The sequence below is a fragment of the Cervus elaphus genome, chromosome 9, assembly GCF_910594005.1.
Source record: "Cervus elaphus chromosome 9, mCerEla1.1, whole genome shotgun sequence".
In the NCBI taxonomy this organism is placed as follows: Eukaryota; Metazoa; Chordata; class Mammalia; order Artiodactyla; family Cervidae; genus Cervus; species Cervus elaphus.
In genome coordinates this window covers 33403007-33413627 of record NC_057823.1, presented here as the reverse complement: position 1 = coordinate 33413627, position 10621 = coordinate 33403007, and the positions used below count along the sequence as shown (strand labels likewise).

At 42.1% G+C, this 10621-nt stretch overlaps 1 protein-coding gene across 8 annotated transcripts in view; it reads left to right on the top strand.

Annotated features, from left to right (window-relative positions):
* LOC122699847 (synuclein alpha interacting protein) overlaps positions 1–10621 on the top strand; it is a 153869-nt gene that overhangs the window by 68881 nt on the left and 74367 nt on the right. For 7 of the 8 annotated variants that reach the window (XM_043912263.1, XM_043912262.1, XM_043912260.1 and 4 more), the window contains one exon: positions 5814–5916. In XM_043912263.1, the coding sequence (XP_043768198.1) occupies positions 5860–5916 (57 nt within the window). In that variant the 5' untranslated portion in view covers positions 5814–5859. Of the gene's footprint in view, positions 1–5809; positions 5917–10621 lie in introns of those variants that run through there. The other variant, XM_043912265.1, reaches the window with a different exon arrangement.

Genomic DNA, 10621 nt, shown 5'->3' with positions numbered 1-10621 from the left:
GTTATCCATTTTAAATATAGCAGTGTGTACATGACCTTCCCAAAGTCCTTATCTATCCCTTCCCCGCACCCTCCCGGTAACCATGAGTTTGTTTTCTAAGTCTGTGAGTCTCTTTCTGTTTTGTTTAAGTATGTTCATTTGTATCATTTCTGTTTAGATTCCAGATATAAGGGGTGTCATATGATATTTCTCCTTCTCTGTCTGACTTACTTCACTCAGTATGACACTCTCTAGTTCTACCTATGTTGCTGCAAATGCCCAGCTCCTGTGTATTTACGTGTCCCAGCAAGGACCACAGTACATGGTAATGGCCTTTTTTTCTGCACTACTTCCCCCCATACTGGCCTGGAGAGTAGTGTTGGTCTAACCTAACGTGTTCTCTTGGGAACATGCCGTAAATGAAGACAAGGATGAGATCTCCACAGCCTGTGCTTGCCTCCCCTTTCTCCTCATATGTACTTCTTGGCTCTCCTTCAGTTACCTCTTTCCAGTAGAAATTTCTTTCCTCTCTCATCTTTCTGCTTCAATACTAGGCATTCAGTGACTGCCATGCCTCTGGCCACTATTGAATCAAAGAGTGAGAGAAACTGAATCCAACATTTGGAATGAGTTGCCTCCTTGCCAGCCAATCTACTGAGCCAACTGGGGACGACATTTCATATATTCTGCTTTTTTCCACCCAAGCCTTCCAGTATGCAGTTTGTGATTTTTTTTTAAACTCATGTTATATGAAGGAAAGAAAGTTCAATATCTACGCCTAGGCTTTTAAACTGAAAATGTATCCCAGTACGAATTTGGCTGTGTGTGTCAGAGTGTAGGCAAGTGCGGTGTTTTCCCAAGTTATTGGTGAATTAAAGACTAAAGAAAGAAGCTGTAATGCAAATCAGCCAAGGTTACCTCATCACCAAATGTACCCTGCTCATTTATTTTGACAAGCCCAACTTAACTTTTAATTACCAGGCCTCCTAGTACACTGGTAAAATGTAGCAATAGTGACTTTGGCAGAAGGGGAGAAATCTGTGTAACATGAGCCTTCAAAATGAGTCCATGCTGACTCCTTGTAAAATGGAGTGAGGCAATTCATTTTAAGAAGAATTTCAGTCGAGCAGTTTATGTGATCTGTGACTGTAGTCGCACACCAGAACGTGTACATTAAATGAGGGTAGTTCCTCAAAGAAATTTTGTCGGCCACTCTAAGCCATTCATTTCCCAACAGATTTTGTAAGTCTTCATTTGGAACTATTTTCAGAGTCAGTTTTCAAGTCACTATAAAAAAAAATGGAAAATGTCACTTGAAAGTCCTAATACTGGAGACGGGGGGGGGGGCTATTTTTTAGATTGATGCCTACTTTTGATTATTCAGTTGGACTCTTAGTTACTTGGAGCTCTTTCCTAAATTGAATCTTCCCTTGAAGGAAGCAGTCGGGCCATCACTGAGGTCACCCATGAGAAGGTGACATGGCGTTGATAGACCTATTAGGGCCAGAGCCCCTGCTGGACGTTTTAATAGGCACTGGAGGGACTTCTGTTCTTGGCAGTTTATCAAAACTCTGTGCAAGTAGGGAAAATCCTACAGACGTGCACAGTTGATGCTCATTACTGTACTTCTTTATTCTCTTTCCCTCTAACTGGCATCAGTTTGGAGTTTGGGTAAAGTTTCTCTGGTGCCTTGGACACATCAAGAGAAAGGGTGCATCATGTCACCCATAGCTTCTACATGGCATGTGGGTCCCGGCCACCCAGTCGTGTGTCCCCACATCCTAATATTGGTTTTCCTTCCCTCTCTGTAATTTTTCCCACCCAAAGCAGTAGACTTAAGCCATTGGAAAATGTTTCCTTTCCCTTTCTCTGTTTTCCCACTCCTGCCCACTCTCCACCTTCACCTCTCCCCCCAGCCCTAAAAAAGAAAGCCGAAACACTTGACATGCATCCCTCAGTGCATGACAAATTAAAACTTGCCCACGTCAGTGAAGAGAAAAGCCCAACTGACCTTGAAATGGAAGGATTTCAACCAGTCAACAGTATCTGAGGGTAGAAGTGTCTTGTAAGAGGTGTGCCTGAGGGGAAGGAAATGGGCAAAAGAGGAGAGAAGGAACCTGGATCTGCAGCTTGTAGGCTCAGGGTTGATGGGGTAAGGGTGCTGTGCAAATTTATAAATGTCTGGGCTCTGAGATCCCAGAGGGGTCCAGGGCCAACTATGATGTATAGCAATAAAAATCTCATGTAAAGGCTTTTCAGCTGGACTGCCCTTTCTGGGGAGGCTGAAAAATATTTTCCACTGAGGTGTCTGTTGACCCACTCTCATCGGCCTGGAGCCGCTTGGCCCTCTGGGGTCCAAGCTGCCAGGCTGGCCACGCAGAGGATGGTCTTGGTCTCTTTTCTGGACTTGTCCTTGGCATAGCTTCTGCCCTTCCCCCCAGTCACAATAGTGAAGTGGCACCGTGTAACTGCACAACGCCAGTGACCACGAGGCAAAGACCTCTTCTTCCTCTGGTTGTAAAATGCAGGAAATGTAATCCCCGCCTCCATTTTATTGTGTTTGTGAGGGTTTCCTTTCTTTAATTCTAAGAGATGACATGGAGGCCGTGGACAAGCACATACTGTAACATGCCGGTAGTTTATTTGTGAGAAATTGTGTTTAACTGCTGTTGTGGTATGAGAATTCAAAACAATCGTAGAATACTGTTTCAACCTTAGAATACAAATGAAGGAAATTTCGTTTGACAGGAGGCGCCAATAAGAAAAGAGGGGAGGATGGCACTTAAGGTTTAATCCTGGATTCCTCTGAAGGGTCAAATGCTGAAATGCCCCGAGGCCAGGCAGGACCTGTGGATGAGCAGAACTGATGGGGATTGAGGGGCGGAGCTGAGGAGCACATGTTCCCTAGACAGAGCAGCGGCAGCTCCGCTCCAGCCAATTATTTATTGTGGGGAACACAGACCTGTGCTGCCAGAGCTTCAGATATTTTTTAAGTGAAGCCAGAAATCCAGAGTTTTATGTGAAATCACCAAAGGTCTACAAGCTGGCCACAGAGTCTATTTTTTAGAAACACTGCTGGGGCCAAACACATCACATCTGTGGGCCAGACTTGGCTCCTGGGCCTCGGGTGTGCCCTCGGTGACTGTTCATTCCATCAGAGCCCGTGGGGCCGTCAGAAAAGGGGGGCTCGCTGGCTTCCGCTGTGGCTGGTGTCGGGGGTGGGATAGTGCCCCAAGAGCACAAGGGGGAAAGCACATCCCCGGCCCAGCTCAGTTTCCTGATTGTGTTGGATGAGTTGCAGTGGCCGCTCTAAACCTGACTCTGATCCCATCATATCCCTGTTTCCTCAGAAGGGAGTGCTCGAGGGTCCTATGTGCTCTGTGGGAGGGCAGATGGGGAAGGAAGAGACGATGTAATAACCACTGGGGCAACCGTGAGCTTGCCCTCAGCTGAAAGATGGACTTAATGCTGGGAATGTGACCCGGATTTGGTGAACCACAGGGATTTCTCTACCTTATAAATGAGGATGCAATAATTCCAGAGTGGCCCCTTGAAAGAAAGAAGCACTGAGAGTTGACAGAAGGAATTGTGTTGTAGATGGCATTAGGCGTGTTAAAGGAGATGGCTGCATGCGCGGGTCCGTTGGGAAGCAAAGAATACTGTATGCCTTGGACCACTTAATCTGAGGTGGGACCATTCAACCTACTGAGATAAATATGGCCTTCATGTAATGGGCTGGAACTGTTGTAACACTTATGTTCCGGTCTGTTAGAATAAAGAATCTCACTGTCAACCTCCAAGACCAAATATAAAGATTTTCTCATTGTCATGATTTATATTATCCACTGGATATGTTCCATTAGAATGTCTATGCTCAAATGCAAATTGTTCTTCATAATGTCAATAACACCTCAAACAAAGACTCAATGACTGTTAACTTTAGTTAAGATGTGGTCATTTGCATTTTGCATTTAGTTTTGTATATCCATGTATTGAAAGATCCACTTGTTCCCCAGGTTTGACTCATGCTTTTCTACTTCATCTCATGTTTCCATGCTTCTGGTGATACTGTGTCTGGACCCCATCCTAACACCCAGAATCATCTTTGTGTTCACCAAAGCCTTGGGAATAGAGTCTATAAATCAACAGTTCATTGTGGAGTACAGATTTAGTGAAGAGAAATTGGATTGAAAGAAGATCTGTTAGTTGACAAGCTGGAATCCCAAGTCTGGATTGTCTCAGAATCCACCAAAATGGAAGGGAAAGTTATTTTGAGTAATTTGCAAGTATAAGTGTGCATATTTTTCTCTGAAAAGCTTTTTGAGGCTTAAAGGAAAAGTGATACATTTTGTACCAAGCAATTTGCTTACAAACCAATTTTTAGATTTCTATAAATAATACAATTGAATTTAGATATCAAATACACGTTGATTTTCTTTTTATTTTACACCTGTGATTTCAGAAGAACTTTTAATATATATTCTAAATGGATAATCACATTTGTACATGGCAATAGCATCCTAATCCTTTCTTAGATCAACTCTGTGTCCACAAAAAATTAAAAATATATAAAAATGGTATATTCATGTGGGAAGGGACAAAAAGGAAAATTGAGTCAAGTGATGGATTTGAAGTATGGAATGAAGAGCGATTTTCTCTCTTTTGCTGCAACTATGCTATTTTTGTAGATTTTTTTTTAAAAAACCTCAAAATGAGAAATTAGTGCCTTCAGAGTCAGTTTTCCTTTAAAAACTAGGTATTTTTACAATCTTGATCTTATACTGATAAGTTCATTCTCATCAGCCTAGATTTATTTTCACTTTCCAATAATGTATTCCTTACTGTTTGGCAAGTAACCACTTCATTAGAGATCTGAAAGAGGAGAAAATAAATTATTTAAGATCCTCAAGTCTGAGTGCATAAGACAGTTTTTGTAATAAGCAAAACAAGTTACAGGAAATGGAATCTTTTTCAGCATCTCAAAGTTTGCTCTGCAGAAAAGCACTGCCCAGCAAGGCACTGGCAAGAGATCTTTATTTCTATTCCTGACATCTATAGATGCCACTGCCGATGGTGGTGATGATAAGTGATGGGAAAATGAACTGGGAGGCGATATATCTTCCTTGACAGATTTAAAGAACTGCTGCGGGCTGCCCAGAGGCAAGTCCTGACCGAGGACATTCTGGCACTGGGACATATGGGACATATCGGGTCCCTCTGGCACTGGCAAGCAAAGCTGTTAGAGGCAGGGGGTGATGCAGTAACTCTGTGGTTTAAATCTGTGCTTAGATCCTTTTTTTGAGGTGTGAACAGGAGGTTGCCCTACAAATTCTGAAATATTCATTGTTGTTGGTTAGTTGGTATCTGCCTGTCCTTGTGTTATTACCATGGAGAGGCTGAATTCATTACTCCCTGCCTAGGATCGGAGGATACGCCCACATAAACATTTGAATAGGGTTGTCCTCAGATTTCGAGCTTTGCTCCCCATCCTCAAAGCCCATACATTCCCCCATGGTGTAGTGTTAGATGTGGGCTAGATTCGTCTTAATCAAAGGGGAAGAGTCTGACCTGAGTTACTTACTATTCTGGCAAAGACAAGCAGGCACAAATGAAATACAGTGAAGGACCCATGGTTACCCACTGGGGACCCTCCTGGGGAGCCCAGAGGAGCTGTGCTTAGAGGGCCAGGCTGGGGACATTGGAAACAAGCGGGAAAGTGTGCTCAAAGGCAGCCCTTGTACCAGTTACTTTTCTCATTTTGTCTAAATAAAATGATCTCTGGTTATAAAGCAGCTAACCTTTTTGCTTTTGTCTTGTGCTTCGTTCTTGTCCAGGACTTTATAAGTAGCTGACGTTACTCAAAATGTGCAAAGAAGAATAATGGAAGCCCCTGAATACCTTGATTTGGATGAAATTGACTTCAGTGATGACATCTCTGTAAGTATTGCTCCTTGCAAGCAGTGCTTTCAGGAAATTCTGCCTTAATCTATATGGTCTCCTTTCTCTGTTGTAGTCTGTATATTCTAAGCTCTTCCTACCACATTTAGAAATTGACAACAGAAATCCTGCTGTGGCAGACAAAGTGTGGTTTGGGGTCCTTCCTGACCAGGAAGTGAAGGAATCCCACTTCATTTTGTGTGAGCTTGGATGAGAAAGCATGTAACCTCACTGGGCTTCCCTTCCTAATCTGTTTCTTTCTTGTCACAGTTATTCATTGGGTAAATGTATGAGGTGCCTGCAAATAACAGGCACATTCATAAATTTACTTATATACATAATTAACCCGATTAGTGTAGATGTCCATAATGTCCATAATTAGTCCCTTTTATATGACTGGCTGTGCCACAGCCTGCATGCACTAACATTCACAAGGACACAGACTGAAGGATGGCCAAGTTATTAGTCTTTGAACAGTATAAGAGCTTTCAGTCACTGGAGCTTTCAAAACATGGGTTGGACACTTGTTGGGAATATCGAGGAAGAGTCATGTATTGCTAAGGACAGGACAGGCTGGCCTCTGAGGCCCTGATTCATCCTGTAGTACTGTGCACGGATGAACGTCCTTGAATCCTCTGCACTCACTAACTTCCTGCTGCCTCCAGTCTGACTCCTGGCTACTGTGAGTGGATGGTCTGCCTGCTTGCTCAGAGCTTCTTGTGACTCACCCTGGACCACATGGTCTATTCTGCCAGAGGCCGGATAGCAATGTTGGCCTCTCAGACCCTAGCCCAGTTGGGCTGACTCTCAGAGTATGTGACGAGAAGGTAGCTTTTCTGAACAAGTTATATGCCTTTTCTTCTCAGGGCCAACACAGACCTACTTCCTGACCTTCCTTTCCATTGATGTCTTGGTTTTTGGTCACCAGTGGCAACTGTCTCAAAAACATAGTCTTTCACATGCCTCTGGCAGCGGTGTTATTCTGCTACTTTACTCCTTCCCTTAAGTGAAATATGCATGCTCTATGTAAGAATTGGATTCCGGGGGTGCGTTTGATGAATCACCCATTTTGTTCAGCCATGGGTGAATCTGCCTAGCTTTTCCTGTATGTGAATTCAGCCTTTCCCTCTTTCAGCTTTCAGACAATTATTAGTCCTCATTAAGATGGATGTGAAGTGAGTGTTTTCCCTCTCCCTTTTTAAATCACTATGCATGCATGCTCAATCACTTAGTCATGCCCAGCTCTTTGCAACCCCATCAACTATGGCCCACTAGGCTTCTCTGTCCATGGGATTTCCCGGGCTAGAATACTGGAGTGGGCTGCTATTTCCTCCTCCAGGGGATCTTCCTGACTCAGGGATGGAACCCACATCTCCTATGGATTCTTTACCACTGAGCCACCTGGAAAGCCCCATAATTAATGTGGATCACAGCCTGGTTCTTTTAAAACCACTCCCCTCCAGCTATCTTGAGTTAAGTGGGGAAAAGCAAGGAAAGTGAATGATGATGTGGGTGGTGGAGGTAAGGTAGAAAGTGTTTCAGAAAGGGACGCATGTTATGATTATCAGTTCAGGGTGGTGCATAGACTTTGAAGGCACCAGTCTGGGCTGCAGCCTCGTCCTGACCTTTGCTGGCTGTAGCACAATAACTGCCTTGCTGATATACCCACCTCATTTTTGAGATTGTTTCGAGGATTCAGTGAAATAGTAATATACGGAAAGCACTTATCTTGGCACACAGTAAGTTGCTCTTAAAAATGGTAGCTTTTGTTATTATTTCAATGAATGCTACAATAATATTTATATGACCAATGGTGAAGAAAGAACTCCAGGGAAAAGACCAGGCATCATGTCAAGACTTTTTTAAAAAAATACAATAGAGCAGTTGTGTTTATAGAAGACTCATCTGGCAGCAGCCCATAATTTTGATGAATTAGGAATCTCCACTTGAAAGATAATAAAATATGTTAAGCAATAACTGAAGCTGTTTAGCGAATTAGGATTCAGAATTATGCAATAGTTGAGCTTCTATAGCCTGACCACTCTGAAACATGAGTAAAGATCTCCATCTGCAATTGTGTAACTGCACTCAAACTCACCCCCTTTAGATATATTCCTATTGTTTGGATCTTTAACCTGCATTTAAACTGAAACCAGAAGGGAAAAAATGAAATTGCATAGACTTGATAAACTAATGATAATGGTTAACATTGAGCACTTCCCAGGGGATAAGCATTATCTTGTTTAATACAATAATTCTCTGAAGAAGGGAAAATTGTTATTTTCCTTTATAGATGAGGAAACTGAGGTGTGAGATGTTGTTTAACTTGCCCAGTGTCACCCACTGAATTAGGAGCACTGTCTTTGGAATATCTGCTTTTAGCCTCAGTACTTGGGGCAACTTTACCCTTCCCCCAGGGGACGTTTAACAATACCTGGAGATGTTTTTAATTGTCATAACTGGGGAGGTATAACCGGCATTTGGTGGGTAGAGACCAGGGATGGATTTAAACATCCTGCAATGCCTAGGAAAATACCCTACCAGAAAGAAATATCTAGCCTAAGATGCTGGCAGTACTGAGAATGAACAATCCTGGTCTATTTCAATCCACTTAAAACTAAAGAAACTCGACTCTTAACTGGCATCCTCTGTAACATGGTAGATTATTTTATAGTTGTTCCATCTCATCCAGGTTTAAGACTTTAAACATGTCAGAATATATTGTCCTATATAATGTCTTCATGGGAAGAGAAGTGGACATAGCCTCTAAAACATTGAAATGATTGTTCTCAGGCTATTTAGGTAACCTAGGAGCAATAAATTTACATCTGCTTTAAGGGCTAAGTGGATATAATTCAGATGCTAACATTAGGGGAAAAAAAACCCCACAAAGATGTGTTCAACTTGCTAATTCACTGGTATAACAAATAATGTGTGTGCATGCATACTCTCTCAGTCATGTCCAACTCTTTGCGACCCCATGGGCTGTAGCCCACCAGACCCCTCTGTCCATGGAATTTTCCAGGCAAGAATACTGGAGTGGGTTGCCATTTCCTCTTCCAGAGGATCTTCACCACCCAGTGATCAAACCCACATCTCTTGTGTCTCTTGCATTGACAGGCGAATTCTTTATCATTGCACCATCTGGGAAGCCCAACAAGAAATGTTGTCTCCCATAAACCTGCCTGTATTGTTAAAATTCTGTAAACCTCCTTTTCTGACAGCCTTTATGCTTCTTTCCTGGTTTAGTGGCAGGAAGGGGGAAGGGGAATGCATAATACATTTGAAAAAGATGTTTACAAAAGAGATGCCCAAGTTTAAAACTCCTTTTCTTACTCTCCAACCATAGCCCTTTTACGTATTATAGGGTTTCTGTTTCATGATTTTCCCCCCTGGTCATGAGCCTAGTTCTTGTTTTAATTAAGACACAAGCTGTATATTGGTACAGAAAAGCAGAGCTTTTTTGCCTTTACCTAATGAGACAAAACACAGAAGGCCATCAAATTATTTTGAAGTTTCCCAGACTCAAAAATAATGCTCATCTTTTGCAAAATGCAGAGTTTAAACTATACATTCTTGTAACTCTGCCATCTGAAAGGGCAGAACATTGTGCAATGACTGAGGGTCTGTGAGGGGGAGATGACGACATACATAAACACAGGGGTTCAAAGCTGGACTTTTCTGTCACTGCAAAAGTGTTTACAGAGTTCCTTCTTTATTCGTATGGAAGCCAGCACTCTCCATCTTAAAAAGGAAAAATGCTCTGGAATATTATTTTACCATAGAGTCCTTAGTAGCCATGATGTATATTTTATGAAGAGAGGCCAATTTGCTGTCCTCAAAAATAAGATTATACACAGGACTGAACAAAGCAGAGGCCAAACCATGGATCCACCGCAGTGCTCCACTCATGAGCCGTCAAATGTTGGCTGCGCCATGCACCGCGATGAACTCTTTAAATCATTGGTCCTAAAAAGGAAATAAATAAATAAATCATTGGTCCTGGTTAATCCTCATATCAGCTCTGCAAGGCGGGCCCTATTTATAATCCCCTGTTTGGCAGATGAAAATAAGGAGGCTTAGAGAGATAGCCTGACTTTCACAAGGTTACAGATAGATAAGTGGGAGGGTCAGGATTTCAATACAGAACTGTTTGTGTTACTTTTTCTCTTTTGTGCAATTTGGTTGAATAAAATCATCTCTGGACCAGTCATCTCGCCCATCACTACCCCTAGCTGTCTCTGAAGAGATTGCAGAGTGCTTATCAATAGTAAAGGAGTTGATATACAGTGTAAATAAATATTAATAAAATAAAAGAAGCTAGGAGAACTTAAACAACCCTCCTAATTTAATTGTTCCTCAGTTTTTCCATCTGTTAAGTCATAATAATCCATCTCTACCTATTGTCCTGTATTTTATGGAGAAGATATGAAATGTATATTTATGTCCATACATAAACTCACACTTCTGTTCATATGCAGACACAAGTGCATATATGTATACACATATATTTATACAAATACCTACATGTACATATAAACATGTACACATACATGTAAATAGACACACACAGGCATGTGTGCACACGCATATAAATAGAACTAAGTACAATGCTTTATTCCTTAGCACAGGAATTTTTCTTGCTTTTCTGTATCACCATGACTGCAGCTTTGGTGAAAGTTGACATTTTTGGCAATCACATAGT